Below are 23325 nucleotides of genomic sequence, written 5' to 3' on the forward strand. Positions count from 1 at the left end.
CAACATCACGCTGCGCTCCGAATCCGGCGGCATCATCCAAACGCGTCTCATTGCGGTCGATCGGCTGGGCGAGGATCGAGCAATCGTACGTTGGTTCGAGAAGATCCCGAGTCCTCCGGTCAAGTATCACATGCGATTCAGTGTCGTCAATTTTTCCAATTGTCAAGTCAAAACGACCAAACTTTCGGAAGATCTCGATCAGCTGATTGTAAATGTAAACGATGATGCTGTTATTAAGGAATTTAACAAACTGAGATATCTCAAAGGAGAAGATGATTTTGAAGTTGTGTCAGCTGTCAGTGGAAAAGTTTATAGATCATCGATCGACGCTGAAGGATTTGCTTCGCCGGTCGATACATTGCTCACTTACCCCACGGAATCTTTGATCGAGTCACTTATTGTTCCGTTGTCAAAAGACGAGGGCTATTTGTTTATCGAAACATCATTTCATAGCAGTCGCAAAAAAATCTTAACGACGATAACTCTTATTCAGTCCAACGGTAATTAATAAAGCAAACAAATTTTTTTCAATTCTTATAATTCGAATTAATCTTAATAAGATATTTTTCACCGTTCCAGGTCAACGAAAAAATTTGACTCACATCGAAAGTGCGTACCCACCTTTGGTCTCGATAGCCAACGGATTGATCGGCCTATGCTCTCAACCGAACGAAATCACAATGAAATGCACACAGTTCAAGCTTGGCGAGCACAAAGACATCGAGTGGTTCTCGGCCGTCACCGGCGAGGATTTCGGGCCTACGCGAGTCATTCACAATTTGCCCGAGGGCCAAGGATTTCTGGCCTTCAAAGACGTGACTGGAGCAAGTCCCTTCATAGACGGCAAGCACCTGGTTAAAATCGGCCTGGATGGAAGACCCACGCGATTGACGTATGCCGGTATGACGACGTGCTTTGACAATCAGGAGGCCATTTCCACCAAACTTTTCAATGACGATATGGGACATTATGGACTGAGCGTCGCCTGCATGAAAACCTTTAACGGCTTATTTACAACTAGTAAACATTCGAGTTATTTACAATTTAAATCAAAGATGTTCGGACCGAAAAATTCTGATCAAGTGATCAAGGAGACTACCAACCATATAAGAATTAATTTTATGTCTTATGTAAGATTAGCGTTTACATAGGCCAGGCCGTCGTACGTATCCGCCGAGTAGTGTTTCGGCCCATGAGTCTTAGCCCATGAGCACTATGAGTGTTAATAGTAATTCCGCGAACAAGTATTCGAACAAAAAAACACTTAAATTTTGAGAGAGATCGAAATTGTATTAATTTTTCGAAAATTTTGTATTTTTCTTGAGAATGAAGTGATCGTTAGGAAATTATTGTGAAATTATTTTTATTTTGTTAAGCTTAAATGTGAGACATTAATTCGGGAATTTTTATTTCAAGATATTATTGTACTTTTTTTAAATAATACGTAGATCTTAAATCGTTCTTTATCGAACCGCTCAGCATCTGTGCAACCGATCCTCAAGCAAATCTTGATTTATCGACATACTTCACATTGTAAAGTTTCTGCAGAGAAAATTCTGATTGATTGCATTGAAATGTACTACTTCCCAATAAAAATATGAAATGCACTGTTGCGAATTGTGTCGACGTTTTACCCCTTCCTCCTCCCCCTTCCCACCCTCGGAAGTAACGTAACTCACCACCACCTGCTGCCATATACCTAATAGTCAATTGTTCTCCACGGAGCGTCGTCAGTCCGTTGCTAACTGCCCTGCCGAGTCGAGCCGCAGCACTGCCAATTTTACCAGATAAAAAGCACGCATAATGTTTCGCACGAGATCGCAGGGAAGCATTGGGTTCGTTTTTTTTTTTCATTGCAATGTCAAATTATTCGAATTGGAGACGTGTCTTTTGATACACGTTAGAAGAGAAAAGTATACACGAGCATTATTTTTTGTTATGTTTTTCATGGTCTCGCATAGCGACCGCGAGAAGGAGGCTAAATTCGTGCAGGATCGCATCGACGCGGTGGAGAAACACTTTGCCGAGCTCTGCACGGTATTCGCCGCGTACACGAGGAAAGCCGCCAGGTACAAAAAAAAAAATCCTACGAATCGCGTAGCGATTTTTGACTTGACTCTTCGATCATTTTTAGATTGAGGGATAAAAATGACGAGGTGGTGAAAACTATACAAATTTATGCGGACTCGGAGGACATCAACCGATCGATGAGCAGCTGCTTGACGAATTTCGCCAATACTCTGGGCGTCGTGGGTGATTACAGGTGAGCAAAGTCAATCGTCGCGTATCGATATTACTTTACCTGCTTTTACCGATCTCCGGACGTCGGCCGTACGCAGAGATGCCGAAGTGCAGAGGCTCAATGCCAAGGTGGTGGTGCCTCTGTCTCAGTACCAGAACACCTGCAAGAGAGCCAAGGAAAACGTGAGGAACACCTTCGCGGCTCGCGACGAGGAGCTCAAGCGCAAACGACTGCTGGAAAAGGTGCGCGAGGAAAATCCCAAGAATCAGCAGAGAATCGTAAGTGGGCCCGTATATTCGATGATCAGCTGCTCTCGATTTTCCGGCATTATGGCGAATTATCGAGAATATGTATTACAGGCACAGGCCAAGACGAACCTGATGAAAGCCACCGTGGAGGTGTCGAGGGTGGTCAAGGGCCTCGAGGAGCAGATCGACTCGTTCGAGAAGCAAAAGCTGCACGACGTCAAGACGATAATGACGAATTTCATCACGGTCCAGCTGAGCTTTCACGCCAAGGCCGTGGAGCTGCTCACGAAAGCCTATCAGGACGTGGCCGAGATGGACGAGCTTCACGATTTGGAGGTGCGTTTAGTCATTTTCCACCACATCCTGTTAAATTACGCAAACTCGTTTATTACCAATGTGTTTTTAATACGTCATTTTGTGCTATCGCAGAACTATCAATTAGCGAGAGGAGAATTGAATAGGGTAATCTTGTTACAATCAATTGATATATAATCCTTTTCGCACCAATCAAATTGTATCATACACCACTCGAACATATCGTCTATCGCAAATTCAGTGAGATTGAGACGATCTTCGTTGTCTTGTAGGAATTCAGAACGGCCATGAAATCCCAGGACTCGTCGAGTTCGGCCTCCAACAACAAGAGATCCGGTGGTTTTCGTCAGTCCTACTCGCTGATGAATCTGAACAATCGTTCCTCGCCCTCGCCCACCAGCCTGAGAAAGCAAAAGATGCACAGAACTTCGGGTTCTTTGGTAATTATCATACATGCACGAGAAATAACGACAAAACTGCACTGCTTAAGTGTGAAAGCTCATTATTACGTTTATTTTTCCGCAAAAAATTGTATATATGTTTCAATGTGTATTTTGTGCTTCGTTTAGGATTCCACCAAGACCGCGCAGACGAACTCGTCGGAATCGGTGGAGATCGAGGAGTACAACGACAGCGACTCCGACGACTCCGAGGAGACGTCCTCGATTCGAGACAAAAAATTAGTGAGATCTCGGCTCAAAACCATGTAAATAAGTTGATTGACGTTTTTTTTTAAGCGTACACTGTTAATTGTATTTTGTAGAGAAAAAAAGCTGCGAAAAGAAAGAAAACCAATCGTCTTGTCTTGAAAATGGTTCCCTCCCTTCCCAAATATCAAAAGAACTTGACATCCTCATTGATTCACAGCATAAGTTACTTATAAATAATATACGTACTGTAAAAATTGAGTAATTTCATTCGAGTAAAAATCATGACGTTTAGAAAATTTCTGAAATTCTCTATTCAATTACAGATTCTAAACATGCAGAATTGTTTGTACATTGAGTATCCTAGTGCAAATAGGTATAAAAAGTAATACAGTTTTTTAAATTGTTCTTCTCATTATTCAACAAGCATCAATTCAATTAATTTCCGCCGCTTTCGACTCCTGCTTGAGCCATCAGATCACCAATGCTCCTCTCCAAGTCGTCTATCCTATTGCCCATTTCATCTAGTAATTCTCTTTAAGGAATAACATGTAAATAATATTGTAATTGCAGATTAATAAAGTTACTGAGATTAGTTGTAAGAAACTATAAAAATTTTTGTGTCATTTCTTAGTCAATCAAGAAAGAAAAGAACTGCTAAAATATCTGAATGAAGCTAATAATTTAAACTGATAATTGCATAAAAAGGATATTTCTTCCAATGATTTGTTCTGACATTGCTTGAAATTTGTCCTGCATGTTTTCAAGTAAGGTTTGGACCTAAAATAACAAGTTTATTGAATTAATATAAAGTGTCATTCAAAAAACACACAATTCAAAACTGAACTCACATAATTTGTCAACTCTTGAACATTCTTTGGATCCATCGAGGCATTAGCCATGGCATAGTTTTCACTGTCGTCGATTTTCAAATCAGTATTATTAGCTTCAGCCATTCTGGAAAAACACAAACAAGTTGTATCACAATCAGAGCAAACAAACAACAATTAGGAGTGCATTGTTTTCGATTCTTTTTTCAGAAATCAAAATCCAAACGAGCACTCACGTTATCGGATTTTTGAGCGCAAATTAAGAAAGATCAATCTGTACTTGATTAATAAAAAAATCAAACGCAATCAACAACACTACGGATTAAAATTTGTCGCGTCTACTTTGTATCGTACTATCACTGAACGCCTATAACCTCTACGCTCCGAAACTACGTCACACACATTCGTAGCTGACACTGTGCCGACGTTTATGTATGTTTGGTATTGACGTTTTGAAGATTCCTTTTTCGTCATATTATAAAGTCTACTTCCTTGACAACACAATTATCAATGATCGATCAAACAACGACGATTGTGAACAATGTCTAATAATGTATAAGTCTTATAGCGTTGAAATTCAAACCGCACCTTTTGGTAAAAAAACGTTAATTTGAAAATAATAATTTTGAATCTTACGACATTAAGGGTGAAATGAAGGCTGATTCAAAAAATAAATCAATCATATCAGATATCGCTGGGAAGCACATAGTGAAAATCCTTAGACTTATTCAAAGTATCGAACACTTTCCTCGTCTGCATATTGTCTTACAGTTGATTCAACTGCAATTTTGCGATTAGCAAAACAAAGTAGAGGAATTAATTAAAGCCCGAATGTATTCGCAATAGATAATCTAATTTCACAACGTTTCAAGCGTTTTTTTTTTTGCATTTTTTTCTACGATATTGAGGCCTGGTATTACTCATTTTTTAATATTCAATATTTTTATAATTATGGAAAAAAACATACAATGGGAATTTCATATTGTTATTTTTCAATTGAAAAAAAAAAACATCGTGTTCTCAACAACCCCTTCTATAAATTATTGAATATGAAATCGCGACATCCAAAATCAGAATTTTTTTCGTAAAATGTGAGTGAAAAAATTGATTCTTCATTCGGTGATTGAAGTTGAATATAAAGCGTAATTTTATTTAAATTTAATAACTGTATACAATACGGCATTTAAATGGAAGATGAAATTTGAAACGGAGCGAGTAAACTGCGATTTCGCCTATCGCGATAAATTCGTATTTATGACGATAAAAAACCGGAGCCGCAGTTGACAACTTGTCAAACGAATCGGTGGACAATTCTAAATCTTTATCTTTCACGAGGAAAATAACACTTTCAATTTTTCAGCTACAATATCGCGTAGTGCACTATCAAGTTGAAAGGGGGAAAATAATTCGAAAACAAAATAACATAAAAATTCATTACATTCCCTCGCTCGCTAATTAACTTGATTTTTATCGCGCTCAGCTAATTAACCGCGGCAACTTTGCTGTAGCAAGGACATTTTTTTGGATCTGTCATATCGTTGTTGTTGTTGTGGTGCAGACAAAACTTAGGCGATTGCAGCAGTATCGCATGCGCCGCCGAAGTTACAATGTTATTGTATGCGTAGTGCTGCGTCACTCGCGCCAGCTGATCGCGCGACTTTTTACTTCTCTCGCTCTCTGTTTTGCTCGTCGTGTTATTGCTCTCGCTCGAGACGTCTCGCGTGTCGTGTCGTGCGTATTTGCATCGGACCATACACGCCTCCAACTCTCTCTCTTTCTCTCTCTATGAGCATAATAAACTCAAATATTTTGGGAAGTCAGTCTGGAGATGTTTTTCCGACCGAGAGCGTGTAACGTACTCGCGCGCTCCTCCTCGTCGTTCGACGTAATAATAATACCAGTACGTGCGCAAGAGACATGTTTTTCTGAGCCAGTGTTTTAACACAATATAAAATCGGAGCAAAGTACAGTGCCGTTGAAAACATTAGAACTTCGTGTGACCGCGAGTCGGAAGCTTGCATATTTTCGCCATGCGATTGTCAACGGTTTGTTATTTAGCTGTAACGCTGCTGTGCTGCGTTTGCTTCGCGCAGACTTTCCGATTTAAAGGAGGGCAAAGATCTCCAGTTATTTTGGGTACGAATCGTGGATATGTTTTTTTTTTCTTTGTTCACGTTGTGTACGCGCGATGGTATCCCGACGTAAACCTTTGTTTATTTCTTTTATTCTCGCAGTACCCGGGGATGGAGGTAGCCAGGTGGAAGCTCACATCAACAAGACCTCGGTGGTGCACTACGTCTGCGAAAAAACGTCCAAGGGATTTTTTAACATTTGGTTGAATTTGGAACTGCTGGTGCCGATAATCATCGATTGCTGGGTAAAATCGTCAATGACTAATGAACTTTTATTTTCGTGATTTATTTCCTCGATGAATCATTTTTATTGATGATTATTGTTTGTATTTTTTTTTGTAGATTGATAATATGAAGCTTATCTATGACAATGCCACACGGACGTCTAGAAACCCAGATGGAGTAGATATCAATATCCCCGGGTGGGGAGACCCTTTCGTTGTGGAATACTTGGATCCGAGCAAGGCTTCTCCTGGTGCTTATTTCAAGTACATTGGAGATATGCTCGTTAAAGATTTAGGATACATTCGTAATATATCATTACGTGGTGCTCCTTATGATTTTAGAAAAGGACCAAGTAATAAAAAATTTTTATAACTGGGACTTATAAAAGTATTGCATCATCCTAAAATGTTTCATTTTTTCAGATGAAAATGAAGAGTACTTTACCAAGCTCAAAGAACTTGTTGAAGAAACTTACATAATGAATTTTAATCAACCTGTTACTCTGTTAGCTCATAGCATGGGTGGTCCAATGTCTTTGATATTTTTACAGCGACAAACTCAAAAATGGAAAGATAAATATATCAGTTCTCTGATAACCCTGGCTGGGGCATGGGGAGGTTCAGTCAAAGCTCTCAAAGTTTTTGCAATTGGTGATGATTTGGGAGCTTATTTATTACGTGAGAGTATTTTAAAGGATCAACAAATTACTAGTCCAAGTTTAGGATGGTTGTTACCATCTAAATTATTCTGGAAAGATGATGAAGTACTAGTACAAACTCAAACCAAAAATTATACATTTGCTATGATAAAAGAATACCTAATGTAATTTATGAATTTATTATTTTCATTAATATGATATTCGATGAATACTCAAATTTCAATTGATGTATTACAGAGATATTAATGTGCCAAATGGTTGGGAATTTTATAAAGACAATGAAAAGTACCAACTTGATTTTAGGCCTCCTGGAGTAGTATTACATTGTTTGCATGGAGAAAAAGTTGATACTGTTGAAAAGTAAGATTTATAATTTCTACATGACACAAATTAATTGTATTCTTTAAGTTAATTAATTAAAATTTTTTTTCAGACTTTATTATAAACCTGGAATTACAATTGATGGCTATCCTCAATTAATTCCAGGGAATGGGGATGGAACAGTAAACATAAGAAGTTTGGAAGGTTGCATGCATTGGACTGATAAACAAAAACAAAAAATTTATCATCAACCTTTTCCAGGAGTAAACCATATGCAAATTTTGAGTGACAAAAAAGTTCTAGATTACATTAAAAATGTATTAAACTTTAGTTAATACCACTCAGAGATTCTTTTGAATTCAGGTTCAATTAAATTAATTAAATATTTTAAGAATGTTGATATTAACTTGACTTAGAGAGCATGGATATTTAAAAAATATACCATTGTTCATACTCTGTTGTGTGTTAGTGAGATTACACTTGTTATTTATAGAAATCGTATACAAATATTTATTGTTAAGCTTTTGTATGCCGCCTTATATTCTTGCAGACTTCCACGAATAATTTAATTTTCATTAAGTTTACCAAAAGTAGTTTATTTCATTTTGACTGACTAGAGCTGTGACTAAAAACATATGTATACTTATTTACAACACAGTGTCTTAGGATTCGTGGCAATATAAATTATAATAAATATAAAATATTTTCAATAAAATGTAATAACTTTCATAAAACTCTGTTACTTTTACTTTATCCTGTGTCCTAACTCATTTAAATTGGTAAGGGTTTGAAGTGTCAAAATATAATAACATTTGATGAAATTTTTTAATAAATATTCTGTACTTCTTTACTAATTTTCCAAACATTGATAATAACCTTCTATGAATATATTACATACGCAAATATTTCACAGAAAATATTACTTTAGATCTAAAATTTTACAGACATAAAATAGTAGCTTTTCTTCCATTTTAACTGTCATTAACATTCACTTATTAAATTGCAATGTCACATTTTGTAAAGAAATTATACATTTAATGATACTGCTCAAGTAATTGTTCAGCCAACTGAACACAATATAAAGGCAGCAGAGGAATGCTTGAGACTTCTACTAAAACATTTTTAATACATCAGCACCATTTAGAAATATTTTCTCCAACACCATCATTGTACAAATGAATATTTAATATATAGATATTTAGACAGTATGTGATTGAATTTTCAGATTTATGCATTGATTATGCCCAACAAGTTATATTTTATGAAAGTTTAATCAGATACTGTAAAAACAATTGTAACAAATGATTTTTGGAATATTAAAATATAGTTTATACATTATAATAATTTTATACACAATATAACATATAATTAAATTATCTAAATTTTGCAAAATTGGCATTTGATCTAAGATAAAATTTTAAATTACAATAAATAAACATTTTCCACTAGAGGATAACTGTCTTAGGATAATAATTAAATTAGACTCTATAATAAAAATATCAAATTTAGCTATGGTCAGTTTAGTCCTGAAGAAGTTTTCAAGAATGCATATAAACCAAAAGCCAAGATAGTAACAACTGTAAAAGTCTTGTAATTTCTTAAGCGAATTGGAATTTTTGGTTGTTGTGTTCGTGCTACTCTTAAACTACGCTGTCTTTCACGTTCATTTCGTACAGCTTCTGTTCTGGATTTCCACTCTTGTTCTTTTCTTCTTCTTTTGAAATCAAATTCCCTTACATCACTGTCAATTGAATCAGGAGGGAATAATTGATACAGTTTAGTTGTGTGATATAGAAGTTTTTCAAATGGCAAATCATCTGGTAACTACATTTTTTTAAACACGTGATTTAAAATTAATACTTGATTAATTTAACATTGAAATTGAGAATAAAAGAAAATATTTCTTACCGTACTAAGAACTTTATGTGTATGGCCCATATCTGGTGTAGTATTAAATATTTCCTTATCTCTATAGGCAACAATTTTGGTACTTAAGTATAAAGGAATTAATGGAGGACTTCCAAGAAAGAAATCAAATAATCTGTGTAATAGTTTCCTATTTTCTGAATATTTGTGAGCATACCACGTGGTGTACTCAGCTAAAGCAAAATGTGGAAATAGTTCTACACTGTAATAAAAGAAAATTGTTATTTTATCAGCAACGCTAACAGTTTTTAAGGTATAATTACTTTTCTAAGTGTTCCAATAACAACGGATGCTCTCGGTCCAACAATGCAAATATGTAAAATAGTTCTTGATTAACTTTTTCCATAGTTTTCTCCATAAATCTTTCTAAAAATGTCACAGAAATTTTTTCTAAAACCTGTAAGCCCTGTTGCAAGCCCATGACTAGTAAAACCGTAGCAGCCACATCGTTGTAGCCTTGATAATAACTGCAAAACGCAAAAGGTTCAGTAAAAAAAGAGCACCAAACGACAAGCGCCATACTTGGGCGTACTCACTTGAGCTCTGGATGCCGAGACAGTACCCAGCATATGATTTGTGTCAATTCCATCTGGAATTTCTCCATCTCCTCGTCAGGAGTGTCCTCTGGCATATGACTATTACTACGAGCTACATCTTTCTGTATTTGATAATAAACATCACCATCGATAAGTTTATGTACATCCTCTAGGCTTTCAACTACATCATCTTCCTTCTCCGGTAACTTGAGCAGCTTTGGCCATAAAAGTTTTCTAATTTTGTCTGTCATTGAGAAAACAGTAAAGAGATCAATTAGTTGGAGAAACTTTGATCGTATCGCAATGAACTCACCATGAACTAGACCTTCGCTGCTTCGGCTAAGCAATCGCAATTCGTTTAAAGTTAAATTTGGCTTGGATATCGTCCCCTTGATCACTATGAGCTTCAGCCTCTCCAACTCTGTTGTGCACACGAACACACGATCGATTTATCAGTATATACGACGATAAAAAGAAATGACAGCTGTCAAAGGAGAGTGAGACAGAGAGAGAAAGAGAGAAAGGAAGAGGAAGAACAGAGGCGTGTGTGTGTGTGCGAGGTGCCGCTGTCGCTCGGCTGTGCTCACCTGTTGAGTGCAAATGGGCGATGTCGGGGCAGTCGGGCACCCCGGGCCCGTCGGCGCGCCAGATGCTGTCCTCGTTGGACATGACGAATCCGTTGGAATGGTCGCGCAGTCGGCTGCGATATCTGCTCGCGGCGCGACTACTGCCACTGGGACTGCCGTCGTCGTCGCTCCCCCCGATGCTCTTCTCTTCGTCTGCTGCTGCTTCGTCGTCTTCGGCCTCAGCAGCTGGCATTCGAACGCGTTGGTTGATGCTGATACTGATGTTGTTGTTGTCGTTGTCGTCGTTGTATTGGACGTCGCGCGCGGGTGTTGCTCGCACAGCACTGAGCACACTGCACACAGCACACACGGCGTATCTCCTACTACTCAACTATATAAATGTGTATTCGCACGCGAAACGAAACGAAAAAAAAAAAAACAGAACTGACTCTATCTTCCGGGGTAAAGCCGCAGTAATTGTCGTCGGGTCGCGATCACAGCCAGGAGCATGATGTCCAAGTCACGCAGTACAGTCAACGTCATTCGCGAATTCGCAATATATAAGCAGAAGCGTGTGCTCTCCGACACTGGCATCAATTGATATACGCGCACGCACGGGGGGTTTTCTAACCCTCTCTGGCGCGATCAGCAGCGACCACCGGGGGGGGAAAAACACTATATACGGCTGCTCTCGAGCGTCGAGGGCTGCTCGCGCGCGCGCGTGTCAACGTGGCCCAATCACATCGCCTCGTATACACATGGAATATATAATTTATTAAATAATTAAATAATTTACAAGAGACGCTCTGCTGTCGAGAATCGAGCCGCGACGTATATTATCCGACGTATTTCATCGACTCATCTATATCTCCGACTTCTGAGCAGGCAGAGAGAGAGACTAATCGTTGTTGTCGCTATCAGTCAGTATGCAGTCATTCCACAGCAGACGTGTTGTGTATATAATAAAATGACTATATATCGCAGGCAGCAGCAGCACGAAACTGCAACGTGAGCGAGGGGGACTCAGTCAGATCTGCGTGCGTCATGCGGACGTTTTCTCTTCTCCAGAATTCTAACATGTGTGCGTGTAAACATACACACACACACACAAACACGTTGACATTGTGCGACGTTGATATTGCGCGACACATGTATACAAATACACATACACATGAACACGCGCCCGCGGAAAGTCAGAATCGAGCGGTCTCGAGCGACACCTTCCGATCGAAATCGCAACTATGCACTCGCGACAGAGCGAGTAAAGATCGGTCGAATGACTCGAGCTTCGATTTTTCGACGGTTTTTAGAGCTCTTTATGCGTTTGGAGAAATAATAAAATATGAGAGGATACCTTATATTTGTTGAAAAAATTACTTTTCAAAGTACTAAGGAATTGAAAGATATTTTTGACAAAAGATACAGCTCGATCATAATAGGGTGAATGTGCCTATAACCGACCACACAAATAAATAGAAATATATGCGAAATTTCGACGAAATAAAATATTTTTTCGTTTCTATAAGACTATAAATGTTATTGTTTCAGAGAAAACTCTTAGTACAGTTGAAAATTATTAAATCTTGTTCGTTGTTCAATTTATAATTCTGACCTGGTCGAAAATTGGGCTACACAACTATCCATCCATTTTTCGACCACCTCCATTAATCCTTAATAATTTTCATTTAAAAGTTTTTTGTTCAATTTGAAAATCAACAATAGGTTCCTCATGCACTTCTAGACACATATGTTATTTATTATGCTTTTAGATGTCAAAAACAAAAATTTAACCGAGTACCAAGCTCGAAGGATCTTTGACAGTTCAGTGAGGTGGTATATTTTTAAAATATCACCAGCATTTTTTGGCCAAGTGTATGTACTCATTCGAAAGATTACTTTTTTTTTTCTATCAGAAGGTATTTTTAGAAAAATTTTCAAACGTCGTGCACGAGCTCTGTAAATGAGTAAAGAAACATTTTTTTTCTTAATTGTCCGAAATATGGCGCAATAACTCTATTGTAATTATAAAACCCTAGCTTAGGAGAACGACTTGAAAATGTAATTTGAGCTCTGCAAAGCTGTTGAATCATTAAAAACAATACACTCATTTATTATGAATTATTATTATGTCAATCATAATTTTGAAAAATTCAAAATCATCGAAATCGAAACGTATCGAGCCGATGTAAACACCAACGACGTGTACGGCAATTAGTCACGACCGTCCCAGTAAACACGACGGTTTATTCGCGCGCGAGTCTCTCTCGAAATCGAGACTGAAAATTCGGGCAGCAGCAGCAGCAGCAGTTTCTCGTAACAGAAAAAAGAAAAAAAAATCTCGCGCGCGCGACATGGCGGACGAGGAGAATTCCAGTACGGGCGACACGGTGGACGAGAAAAGTCCCAGTAGTACGGCTGATATGGTGGACGAGGAGAATTCCAGTACGGGCGACGCGGTGGACGAGAAAAGTCCCACCAGTACTGGTGACACGGCGGACGAGGAGAATCCCAGTACGGGCGACGCGGTGGACGAGAAAAGTCCCACCAGTACTGGCGACACGGCGGACGAGGAGAATCCCAGTACTGGTGACACGGCGGACGGAGAGAGTCCCAGCAGCAAAGACAGTTTTAAGCCGGAAATCGTCGACGTGATCAGGAAGAAGGACTACGTGAGGCCGGGCGCCCACGACTCGCCCTCGCCAGAGCCCACGCCCAAGGACAGACAGGTACTGGACCCCCAGTGGGTGCACTGGAAGCCGAACTACTGCCTGCAAGCGCTCGTGATCGCCGACGACTACGTCGACCGCGAGCTGCGCCACGCCGAGCGCGCCTACCCGACCAGTCTGCTGCCCGTCTGCAACACACCCGTGCTCGAGTACGCCCTGCACGGCCTGGCCGAGTCCGGGGTGCGCCTCGTCTACGTGTACTTCACGCGCAACTTCGACCTCGCCCGGCACTGGCTAGCCAGGCTCAGGCAGCAGTTCGCCCACAAGCAGGTGATCAAGGCCTACTACGGCCACGAGGCCGAGTCGCTCGGCGACGTTCTCCGGGACGTCCACGCCAAGGGCTGGTTCCAGACGGAGTTCGTACTGGTGCGCGGATCGGCATTCACCAACGCCGATCTCCCGGACCTGATGAAGAAGTACCAGGAGAGGCGCGACGAGGACGAGGCCGCCATCATGACGATGCTCTTCAAGCGCTACGAGAATTTGAGGGACGCGCCGCTCAGGCACGAGCGCATCGTGCTGTTCTACGACGACGACGACGACAAGGTGGTGAGGATGATCAAGCACCCGAGCTCGAGCGAGAGCCTCAAGCGGGCCGTGAGACTGCCCGACGTCAATAACCTGCACTACAGGTTCGCCACCGACATGCTGGACACGCGCGTCTACCTCTGCTCCGAGGAGGTGCCGCTCGCCTTCGCGGCGAATACCAGTCTCCATGTAAATATATACAGCATCGCGCGATCGCGATCGGAACTGCGACTCTCGAATTTTTATTCATTATTTTATTTGTTCGTTCGTTTCGACAGACGATGGAGGAGTTCGTCGATTACATCGCCGCCAACGAGGCGGACTTCGGCGCTCGGATATTCTGGCGGAGGCTCGGCTACCCGGAGATCTCGCTGCCCGTGCTGTCCTGGCGCGCCTACCGGATGCTGACCAGGTGGATCCTCGAACGCAAGTGTCCGCCGCTGTTCCCGGGCAATCATCCGGACTCTCTGCGCCCGTACAAGCTGCAGAGCCGCCTGACCATGTCGTACCTGCACTGGAGGTCGCTCGCGATCGACGGCTCGCTGATCGGCAGCCGATCGATGCTCGGTAACAAGAGCCAGTTGGGCGACGGGTCGATCATGGATAGGTCGATCGTCGGAGACCACTGCCAGATCGGCTCGAGGTGCAGGTTGGAGAACACGCTGCTGTTCGGCGAGACGATCATAGGAAACGACTGCGACCTGAAGAACGCGATAATATTCCCGAGGTGCACGATACCGGGCGGTACGCGACTGACGAATTGCGTGGTGATGCCCAACGTGAACGTGACGGAGACCCGAGACTTCGCGAGCGTCGTGCTGGACAAGGAGCCGACGTCCAGGCGATTGACCGAGCGGCCGCTCGCCGAGTCGGAGGTCTATCGAATTTTTACCCAAGACGACCACGACGAGGACGGTTTGGACGATTTTCCCAGCCACGGGTCGAGCAACGCGGCATTCCTGCTGCGCGTCAGCACCGTGGTGATGAAGGGCTACGTGGACGGACGCGCGCCCTCCGAGGTCATGTCGCGGATCGTCAGGCACGTGACTCCCGACAATCTGCAGCAGCTTCCCTACACCATAGCGAGGTCGTTTCTCGAGGTGGCCGCCATTCTCACGGAGGGAGTACCCCAGGAGCGCAGAGTCAACGAGTACTGGGAGACCCTGGAAGGCATGATGAAGTACTATCACGAGATACTGGTGGAGCACGTGCGCGACGACGCGAACGCGCAGCAGGACTTTTTGGAGGCCCTGGACGATTTCATCGTCTACAACAGAGCGCTGTTCTTGCCGATCGTCAAGGATCTGTTCGCCTTCCTGGTGAACGAGAGAATCATAGGGACGGACGTTGCCATGGACTGGTATCGGCACGACGCCGAGTTCCCCCCGAACATGCAGCGAGAGGAGCGAAAGATCATCAAGTTCATGAGAGAACGGTGGGCCGAAATAATGGGCAGGGCCATAAAGTGGGGCGTGAAATCGGGTCGCATGCTGCCGCCGGAAGAGACGGAGCAAGAGAAAAGAAGGAGAGAGAGGGTGGAAGCGAGACAGAGAGCGAGAGATGAGGGACGCCTGCCGCCGCTGGAAGAAGAGACGGAAGACGAAGACGAGGAAGAGGAAGAAGCGAGACGAGAAGCTAGAGAAGAAGAAAGAGAAGAAGAAAGAGAGGAAGAAGAAGAAGAAGAGGAAGAAGAGGAGGAAGAGAAGGAGGAAGAGAAGGAGGAAAAAGAAGAAGAAGAAGAAGAAGAAGAAAAAAAAGAAGAAGAAGGAGAAAGATAAGAAGGAAGAGAAGAAGAATGACAAGAAGATCTTCTTAAATATCATACCATCGCTGGGTTGCGATACATTATTGTAAATATTATATATTGTAATATAATATATTGATCTTCATTAAATATTATCATATTACAATATATTGTAAATATTTGTACACGTTGAAAAAATAATAACTTCTCTATGCTTATCAAGGAATTGTTTTAGTAAAAAAAATCTTTAAAAAAAACTGGACTCAGGAAAAAATGTATCGATAAACTCATTATTAACATTAACTTCATAAGATCAAGATTATCGACTTTTTTAGCATCAATCCAGGTAGCAAGAGATCTCTAAAATAATTCAAATTGATGAAAATATCTTATTCAGTTTTGAATTCTTAACTAACTTATATTTTTGAAGCATCGGTAATTCGGAAACAATGTTTAATGGCATTCGATCTATTTAGCTCGATTACCTATTGATTTTATATCACAGACGAAGAAAAGAAATCTCTTTTTCAATTCAGAAATCGTATTAAATTTGGAAGAATTAATAATTTCTTTCAAAAGTTGATAGTGCATTTGATGCAAAACCAATAAAATCTATAATGATTTGGTATTATGTCATATCGAACATAAATGCCAAGACGCGCCTTCTTCATCTCGCGTCAAAGCCTATAGAGACATTGAAAAACGAAAATAAAAATCAACGTTTACGTCACGCAGCTTTTTTATCGACTTCAGGAGGCTGTAGCGATATTGAAAAAATCTCTAGACCGGAGTGAGATTTTAACCACTGATAGTTCATGAAATTACAAGATTTTTGGTAAAAAAAAAAAATTGGGGGTTTCCATGCAAATTTAGGAAATAATGAAATTGAAAGTTTCGCCCATTTAACATTGAATCAAATGGGAAGTGGCAGTTGTTAGTGTACTGTGAGCTCAAATCTCTTTACAAGTTAATGAAATTAACATATGTTATAGAAAATTTCATTAGCTTTCGAATGATATAATTATAAATGGATGTTTCCAGGCAAATAAAAAAGATATTAAGAGTCCAACACTTTTTCCTTATGTTCTGCCATGCTAACGCTGTGCGCTGCGTAACGGATATAGCATTGCGCATGTAGCGCTTTAATACAGAACCACCTTGCATCGCTACAGCCTCCTTAAAGAGCGCGCAAAATGCGTTGATCCAGTTCAATGTTAAGAATGAAACCACCTATAGGTTTGATCTACGCTTGAGCAATTAGTCATTAGTCATTATATTAAATTTATATTTGCATTAACCATTGTGTATGGTAATTTGACTCCTTTCTCCTTTAATCTTAATAGGTTATGGGCCTAGGGGTTTCAAAAGAAAAAAATTAATAAGTGCCCAGTTGAAAAAAATTGCGTGGATATCCACGTGGATCATACAGAGATTCCTTGAGGATGGGACATTGATTCCACGTGGATCGAACATGGATCATATAAAGAGTCCACGTACGTAAACCACGGGGATTTGCAATCCTCGTTGATTTTCGATCGATCCACGAGAATTGAAAAAAAATCAGCGTGGATCAGTCGAATATCCGTGCTGATTCGCCGCGTATCCTCGTGGATGTTTCGAGCGCGTGATCGAGAAAAAGTTCTACATCCACGAGGATTGAAAAAAAATCAACGTGGATCAGTCGAAAATCCGTGCTGATTCGCCGCGAATCCTCGCGGATGTTTCGAGCGCGTGATCGAGAAAAAGTTCCACATCCACGAGGATTGAAAAAAAATCAGCGTGGATCAGTCGAATATCCGTGGTGATTGCATTTTTTTCAGCCCATGATCGATCCACGAGGAATCCCTGTATGATCCACGTGGAATCCCTGTACGATCCACGTGGAATCCCTGTATGGTCCATGAGGATTACTAATCTTGTGGATTTCCACGTGGATATCCATGCAATTTTTTTCAACTGGGTGATAAGTTCGCTGAGCAATTTTTTTCTTCGCCCAGGAGGTTCAGTGTTCGCACGTACCAGTATAAGTGAAAAATGAATAGTCTCACACGTATCCAACTGTTGGAGAAAAATAATTACGAGACTTGGCGGATGCAGATGGAAGCTGTGCTAGTGAAAAATGATTCGTGGCAATATGTGAATGGCACGGCAGTGAAACCAGAAAATGCCACGCAAAATCCAACTGTTGATGCAGAATGGAAAAGAAACAATGCAAAAGCCAAAGCTGATTTCATCTTGTGTGTAAGTCCAAATCAGTTATCGCAATTGAAAATATGTAATACTTCGAGGGAAGTATGGACCAAGTTAGAAAATGCATTTGCATCTAAGGGCGCGGCAAGAAAGGCAACCCTATTAAAACAGCTCACGCTGAAAAAGATGAACGAAGGCGATGACATTACGGTCCTTTAGTCGGTATAATTTATCGCTACAAATGTTGTCCAAAAATAGTCATTTCAGGCGTTAAAGGGTTAAAATAAAATTACGATCTAAGAAAATTAAAAATTTCAATATTTATATTTATTTTGTTTATCTAATACTCAGATACATTTTACCATAATACATTTTATCTAATACTCAGTCTTTGGAGATCTGTCGAAACGTTAGCGGCAACATCGAGCTACAATAAAATTAAAAGTAAAATCAATGCCAAATGTTTCTCTACACCAATGCGTGACATGCTCCATCCATCACGCAAATTTTATACAAGTCCTGGTTCGTCAAGGTCTCGAGGACTATCTCGCAGACCTCGACGGGCAGTCGGTGCCAGATCAGATCCCAGAACGGGTACAGCGCCCATTCTCGGTAAAATTTTCTGGCAATCGTCTCGCACAGATGCCTGCAGCAAGCCGCTTGACGGGCCTCGGCTAGCTCGGACAGCTTCCTCGAGCGCCACAGCTCGAAGTAGTCCTGATAGGCGACTCGTTTTTCTGCCACTTTGGGTGGCAACCGGACCAGCTCGTAGAGCGTCAGTTTCCCGACCCCTATCGCTCTGCTTTGCCTCGCGAACGTCTCGTCGCCATCGTCCTCCTCGTACCAACGTTCGGCCGGCAATGGCTCATTGTAAACACCGAACTCGTTGAGAGACTTCATGATCATTCGGGCTTGAGCAAACTTCAGCTCGTATTCTCTATTCGCGAGATGATGGAGGCAGGCCAGCGCGCCCGAGACCAGTCTCAGTTTGAAAAGATGCGAATTCTCACCGTTTTGCGGCTTAACGTTCGCGGCGAAGTAATCCTCGGTGGGAAAGACGAAATTGGCCAGATCTGCGCCCCGTTCCAGTAGCAGATCGACCATGCTCGGTAGTAGTTGCGCCACGGCCCATTGCAGAGGCGTCCGGCCCGACTTATCCTTCGTGTCGACCAGCACGTACCGATTTCTCTCCTGGCTGATCTCGAAAAACTTCTTAGCCCTGTCGGCGCTGTAGTAATACCTGCTCAAAATGTGCAGCGGCGTCTGGCCCTCCTCGGGGTCGATCGCATTCGGATCGGCGCCGTGCCTCAGCAGCAGCTCGGACAGCCTGCCGCGGTTCCTCTTGCTCAGTGCCAGATAGAGCGGGGTCCTGCCTCTGGCGTCCCTCGCGTCGACTCGCAGCTGCGTGCCGTAGACGCGGAAGAACTGCTCGGCGAGGCGATCGTCGACGCCCCCCCGGCAAGCCGCGTGCAGAGGCGTGTGGCCGTCGACGTTCGCTACGTTCGGATCCGCGTGCCTGCACATCAGAAACTCGGCCGCGGTCCGGTGCCGGTTCGAGAGCGCTAGGTGCAACGGCGTATCGCCCCCCTTGTTTCGCAGCTCGATCTGCAGCGGCCGCTTCTGAAGAAAGCTGCTCGCGAACAGAGCCAACGCGACGATGTCGCCGTCGCCGTCGCCGTCGCCGGGCGATTGGAGGATCAGGTGCAGAAGCGTCGATCCGTCGGCGTTCCTCAGATTCAGATCGGCGCCGCGTCGCATCAGCTCGACCGCGTTCCCCATCTGGTCGAAGTTTCGCATGGCCAGATGCAGCGGAGCGTTACCCCGCAGGTCGCGCGCGTCGATATCTGGCGGACGCTGACTCGCGTCGACGATCTCCCAGAATCTCTTCATGAAGTAAGCATCGAAGGGCCGGGATCCGAGGAACAACAGGTGCAGAGGTGTCGATCCGTCGGCGTTGGCCAGAGTCAAGTCGGCGCCTCGATTCATCAGCAGCACGGCAGCCTTCCTGCGTTTCACCAACAGAGCCAAGTGTAGAGGAGTGTTCTTCCCTCTCCTTTCCTGGACATCGATCCTCAACTTCCGCCCGACTTGGTCGTTTGTCTCGAAAAATGTCTTCAACGACTCGTCGCTGTCCTCGTCGTCGTCGTCCTCGGCGACGTTGTCTCTGCGACAGATTATGTGCAGACAAGTCTCTCCCTTGGCGTTGGCCAGATTCGGGTTGGCTCCGCGTCTGAGCAGCGTCTCGACGGTCTTCCGCCGGTAATTGCCACCGTAGCAGCCCACGGCCACGTGGAGCGGTGTGTTACCGATCCTCGACCGGGCGTCGATCTTGACGGGACGACGAAGGACGTTGCTGATCTGGAAGAACGTCCTTAACGCGTCGTCGTGCTCGACGTTGGGACTATGGCAGATAAAGTGCAACGGTGTCAGTCCTTTCAGGTTGGCCGGATTCGGGTTGGCTCCGCGTCTCAGCAGCAGCTCGACGGCCTTCCGCCGGTAATTGCCGTCGAAGCAGCCCACGGCCACGTGGAGCGGTGTGTCACCGATCCTCGACCGGGCGTCGATCTGGACGGGACGACGATGGACGTCGTCGGTGATCTCGAAGAACTTCCTTAACGCGTCGTCGTGCTCGACGTCGGGACTCTTGCAGATAAAGTGCAACGGTGTCAGTCCTTCCAGGTTGGCCAGATTCGGGTTGGCTCCGCGCCTCAGCAGCAGCTCGACCAGAGGCCGGTGGCCGTGAGACAGAGCCAGGATCAACGGCGTGTTACCGGAACCGTCGCGGGCGTTGATTCGTACAGCCTGTGACTCCTCGTCGCACCTCGCCAGTAGAATCTCCGCCCAGGAGACGTCGTATTTTGTCTCACTGACGGTGTGCAACGCTGTCGAACCCTTGTCATCGGCCAGATTTGGATCGGCCCCGTTGCTCAGCAGCGCTTCCACTATCCTTTTGCTCATGGAGCGCAGAGCCAAGCGCAAAGGCGATTCCGGCACCAGACACGAATTCGGATCCACCCGACCGATCCCGAGAAATCTCTCCACCACGTCGACGCACCGGAACTTGCAAGCCACTTGTAAATGCGTCAATCCCGCGGTCGTCGACGGCTCTACGTCTACGTAATTCGTATCGGCACGGTCGTAAATTTGGAAGAGCTGTTGAGCGAAGCGTTGGCCATCGTGAACGCTCCATCTGAACAATCGATGCAGCGGTGTGGTGCGGCGCAACAGTGGCTGTCCGTCCTCGCCGAGGTCGGGCTTGTGTCTGTAGCCACCACCGGCGATGAACGTCACGAACTTGTAACCGTAATCGACCTTCCTGTACTCTAATTTGTGATTCGCGACGTCCACGAGAAGCTGCTCGATCTCGTCCGCCGAGAAGACGCCGCAAACGTCGGCGAGTCGTTGCCTATTGGGCCGGGTGCTGAACGAATCGACGAATTTACGGATGAACTCGGCTCGATCCAGTTGGTCCTTCCAGTCGACTTTTTCCAGCAATCTCTTAATATTTCTTTTGAAGCAACGGTCGTGACGATTACTCATCGTGCGGCACACAAAATGTATTACACAACAATGTCACCTGTATACAATTTGAAAAACACTATATCACCTTTTGAAGCACTGTGCGCGCGTCCCCACTACGCTTTATACATATACTCGCAGATAGCCCAGGATAACACTGAAATTAGATACGCTTTGTTTGGAATACACGTGGAACATGTTTTATTTTCGTACTACACTATACACTAACTCGATATCGAACTTTCTCTTCTATTCGGTTTCGTATATTTCTCGTCTCGCTTTGATCTACAATTGTATTATTTACATTACATTAGATTACAGTTACGTGTTTTTTACTGCACTCGGCACGCTATTAGTTCGACTGTTCCTTCGGTATGAACTTCAATGAACAATAAATTACATGAAAATCAAAAACTATATAAAAATAAAAAAAATACGAGATCTGAGAAAATAAGGAGCTGCGATTGAGGCGGTGACTTTCGAGGTGTCTCCGTAGCTGTGTCCAAGTACTGACTAGACTACACGAGTGATGTATTTCAGAAAGTGAAAGTAACACATGTTCTAAGCTATTCAATTTGAATGCCGACGGAAGGAGAGAGGGGGACTACGTATTTTCTATTTATTTCGACTATATGAAACTTTCCTTTTTGAAAAAAAGCATTTGCAACCCCGACGGAAAAAAATTCGTTCAAGAAAAAGTAAAGTAGTAACTAAAACCATCATATTAAATTGTAAAATGTAATAAAATGTAAAAAAATGTAAAATTACTATCGATTTTGGACAGCCAATGCTTTAAAAAAGGCAGCATAAAATCGCATTTTTTTCCATTTTTTTCCACTTTTTTACATTCTTAAATATGCTATCTGCGTGTGATCGCATCGACCGCAGCAAGTGATTTTCGTGAAAAAAATGTATCAATTTTCATCAAATATGTGGCAAGACGTGCACGAGCGCCACCCAAAATTCAAACATGCGTCCAGAAGCAAATTTTTAAAATTTTTCAACCCTGAAACGAGCATTGCAAAGGGGAGCTCAAGCTCTATAACATATATTAAAATTGAAAAATTACAATAAAATTTCAATTTTTTATTGAATTTCAAAAAAAATGTCACAATTGCCCGTCTTTTTAAGTAAGTTAAGTAAGTGGGTAAGTGTGCCACAGAAGCCAGGTGCGTCATGCAAGAAATACATGTACATGTGAGAATAATATAATTTTTTACTCAAAAACAATGAAGTTTAGAGAAAAAGTTCAAGGAACAAGAAAGTCTTAAAATTTATCGAGAAACATTCTCAAATATTTTCAAAATTTTTTGAGATTTTTTAAAGAGATTGCACTCGATCACGAACAAAAAATTTGGTTATTCTGGACGTGAATGGGTTATTGATAGGTTTCATGTGACCCTTTTTTTTTAAAAAAAGAAAGCGATTGAATTTTTTAAAATAAAAATCGCTTCAGTAGACAAAAAGTTATGGATATTTTCATGTTTATTTCATGATATTTTCATGTTGGCGCCGATCGCGAGCATGCGAGGTGCCTCGCATAACGAAATTACGCCTGTAAAAGTACATTTTATCGCTATACAGCGTGCAGCGCGGACTGGCCTTAGCAACGCCGGCTAACAATCGAATGCTAGCCCTCCACTTGCCTGAGTGTTCGATAAAAATCTCGTAAATGATATAAGAACGTATCATATTGATACGTTGCTTGCATTTACCGTCGAATAACATTTCAAGTTGATTAGCAAAATTTGGAAATTTTCCAGTCCGTGGAGATGAAGAAAAAATAAATGATCGGCGTTTATCGAGCTGTACGCGACGACAACAGCACATGGAAATTTCTCATGGTCATGTATCGAGCCATGGATCTTAGCTCATGGTCGCGATGTATCGCGCGATACCTGACCAAAAGGAATTTCCATGTGCTGTTGTCGTCGCGTATAGTTCGATAAACGCCGATCATTTATTTTTTTTT

At 42.7% G+C, this 23325-nt stretch overlaps 5 protein-coding genes across 6 annotated transcripts; 3 read left to right on the forward strand and 2 right to left on the reverse strand.

Moving 5' to 3' along the window:
• Positions 1–1745: 1745 nt before the first annotated feature.
• LOC106654610 (protein FAM92A) lies at positions 1746–3605 on the forward strand. Its single transcript, XM_014374548.2, has 8 exons — positions 1746–1835; positions 1962–2069; positions 2135–2263; positions 2340–2520; positions 2602–2826; positions 2920–2952; positions 3078–3245; positions 3375–3605. Exons 1-8 carry the CDS (start codon positions 1804–1806, stop codon positions 3513–3515), a joined length of 1017 nt encoding a protein of 338 aa, XP_014230034.1. The 5' UTR covers positions 1746–1803; the 3' UTR covers positions 3516–3605.
• A 98-nt stretch (positions 3606–3703) lies between these two features.
• Positions 3704–5024, reverse strand: LOC106654612 (heat shock factor-binding protein 1). Of its 2 annotated transcripts, none has more exons than XM_014374550.1 (4): positions 4919–5024; positions 4304–4409; positions 4166–4232; positions 3704–3979 (listed from the first exon to the last, which is right to left on the reverse strand). In XM_014374550.1, exons 1-4 carry the CDS (start codon positions 4987–4989, stop codon positions 3891–3893), a joined length of 333 nt encoding a protein of 110 aa, XP_014230036.1. In that variant the 5' UTR covers positions 4990–5024; the 3' UTR covers positions 3704–3890. The 2 variants fall into 2 exon arrangements, with proteins under 2 accessions (XP_014230036.1, XP_014230037.1); XM_014374551.2 differs by lacking the exon at positions 4919–5024 and adding an exon at positions 4519–4713.
• An 847-nt stretch (positions 5025–5871) lies between these two features.
• Positions 5872–8991, forward strand: LOC106654979 (group XV phospholipase A2-like). Its single transcript, XM_014375159.2, has 6 exons — positions 5872–6418; positions 6517–6659; positions 6757–6991; positions 7062–7461; positions 7535–7657; positions 7731–8991. Exons 1-6 carry the CDS (start codon positions 6313–6315, stop codon positions 7951–7953), a joined length of 1230 nt encoding a protein of 409 aa, XP_014230645.1. The 5' UTR covers positions 5872–6312; the 3' UTR covers positions 7954–8991.
• Positions 8989–11627, reverse strand: LOC106654604 (TBC1 domain family member 20). The gene is made up of 6 exons (XM_014374530.2): positions 10668–11627; positions 10394–10501; positions 10081–10324; positions 9808–10011; positions 9527–9746; positions 8989–9442 (listed from the first exon to the last, which is right to left on the reverse strand). Exons 1-6 carry the CDS (start codon positions 10897–10899, stop codon positions 9134–9136), a joined length of 1317 nt encoding a protein of 438 aa, XP_014230016.1. The 5' UTR covers positions 10900–11627; the 3' UTR covers positions 8989–9133.
• Positions 11628–12860: 1233 nt separating this feature from the next.
• LOC106654570 (translation initiation factor eIF-2B subunit epsilon-like) lies at positions 12861–16013 on the forward strand. Its single transcript, XM_023459120.1, has 3 exons — positions 12861–14089; positions 14179–15560; positions 15980–16013. The coding sequence occupies exons 1-3, from the start codon at positions 12998–13000 to the stop codon at positions 16011–16013; spliced, it is 2508 nt and encodes an 835-aa protein (XP_023314888.1). The 5' UTR covers positions 12861–12997.
• The last annotated feature ends 7312 nt before the right edge of the window (positions 16014–23325 follow it).

The sequence above is a fragment of the Trichogramma pretiosum genome, unplaced genomic scaffold (genome assembly GCF_000599845.2).
Source record: "Trichogramma pretiosum strain Unisexual culture from Peru unplaced genomic scaffold, Tpre_2.0 scaffold23, whole genome shotgun sequence".
Taxonomy (NCBI): Eukaryota; Metazoa; Arthropoda; class Insecta; order Hymenoptera; family Trichogrammatidae; genus Trichogramma; species Trichogramma pretiosum.

Coding starts and splice junctions, on each gene's coding strand:
- LOC106654979 (XM_014375159.2), top strand. CDS start 6,313: ATGCGATTGTCAACGGTTTGTTATTTAGCTGTAACGCTGCTGTGCTGC. Junction 6,419..6,516: donor AAGATCTCCAGTTATTTTGG/GTACGAATCGTG, acceptor TTATTCTCGCAG/TACCCGGGGATGGAGGTAGC. Junction 6,660..6,756: donor CGATAATCATCGATTGCTGG/GTAAAATCGTCA, acceptor TTTTTTTTGTAG/ATTGATAATATGAAGCTTAT.
- LOC106654610 (XM_014374548.2), top strand. CDS start 1,804: ATGTTTCGCACGAGATCGCAGGGAAGCATTGG. Junction 2,521..2,601: donor CCAAGAATCAGCAGAGAATC/GTAAGTGGGCCC, acceptor TATGTATTACAG/GCACAGGCCAAGACGAACCT. Junction 3,246..3,374: donor ACAGAACTTCGGGTTCTTTG/GTAATTATCATA, acceptor TGCTTCGTTTAG/GATTCCACCAAGACCGCGCA.
- LOC106654570 (XM_023459120.1), top strand. CDS start 12,998: ATGGCGGACGAGGAGAATTCCAGTACGGGCGACACGGTGGACGAGAAA. Junction 14,090..14,178: donor CGGCGAATACCAGTCTCCAT/GTAAATATATAC, acceptor TCGTTTCGACAG/ACGATGGAGGAGTTCGTCGA. Junction 15,561..15,979: donor GAAGAAGAAAGAGAAGAAGA/AAGAGAGGAAGA, acceptor CGACTTTTTTAG/CATCAATCCAGGTAGCAAGA.
- LOC106654604 (XM_014374530.2), bottom strand. CDS start 10,899: ATGCCAGCTGCTGAGGCCGAAGACGACGAAGCAGCAGCAGACGAAGAG. Junction 10,012..10,080: donor TCTCGGCATCCAGAGCTCAA/GTGAGTACGCCC, acceptor TGCGTTTTGCAG/TTATTATCAAGGCTACAACG. Junction 9,747..9,807: donor TTATTGGAACACTTAGAAAA/GTAATTATACCT, acceptor CTTTTATTACAG/TGTAGAACTATTTCCACATT.
- LOC106654612 (XM_014374550.1), bottom strand. CDS start 4,989: ATGTGCTTCCCAGCGATATCTGATATGATTGATTTATTTTTTGAATCA. Junction 4,410..4,918: donor TTCATTTCACCCTTAATGTC/GTAAGATTCAAA, acceptor GTGTTTTTCCAG/AATGGCTGAAGCTAATAATA. Junction 3,980..4,165: donor AGAACAAATCATTGGAAGAA/ATATCCTTTTTA, acceptor AAAGAGAATTAC/TAGATGAAATGGGCAATAGG.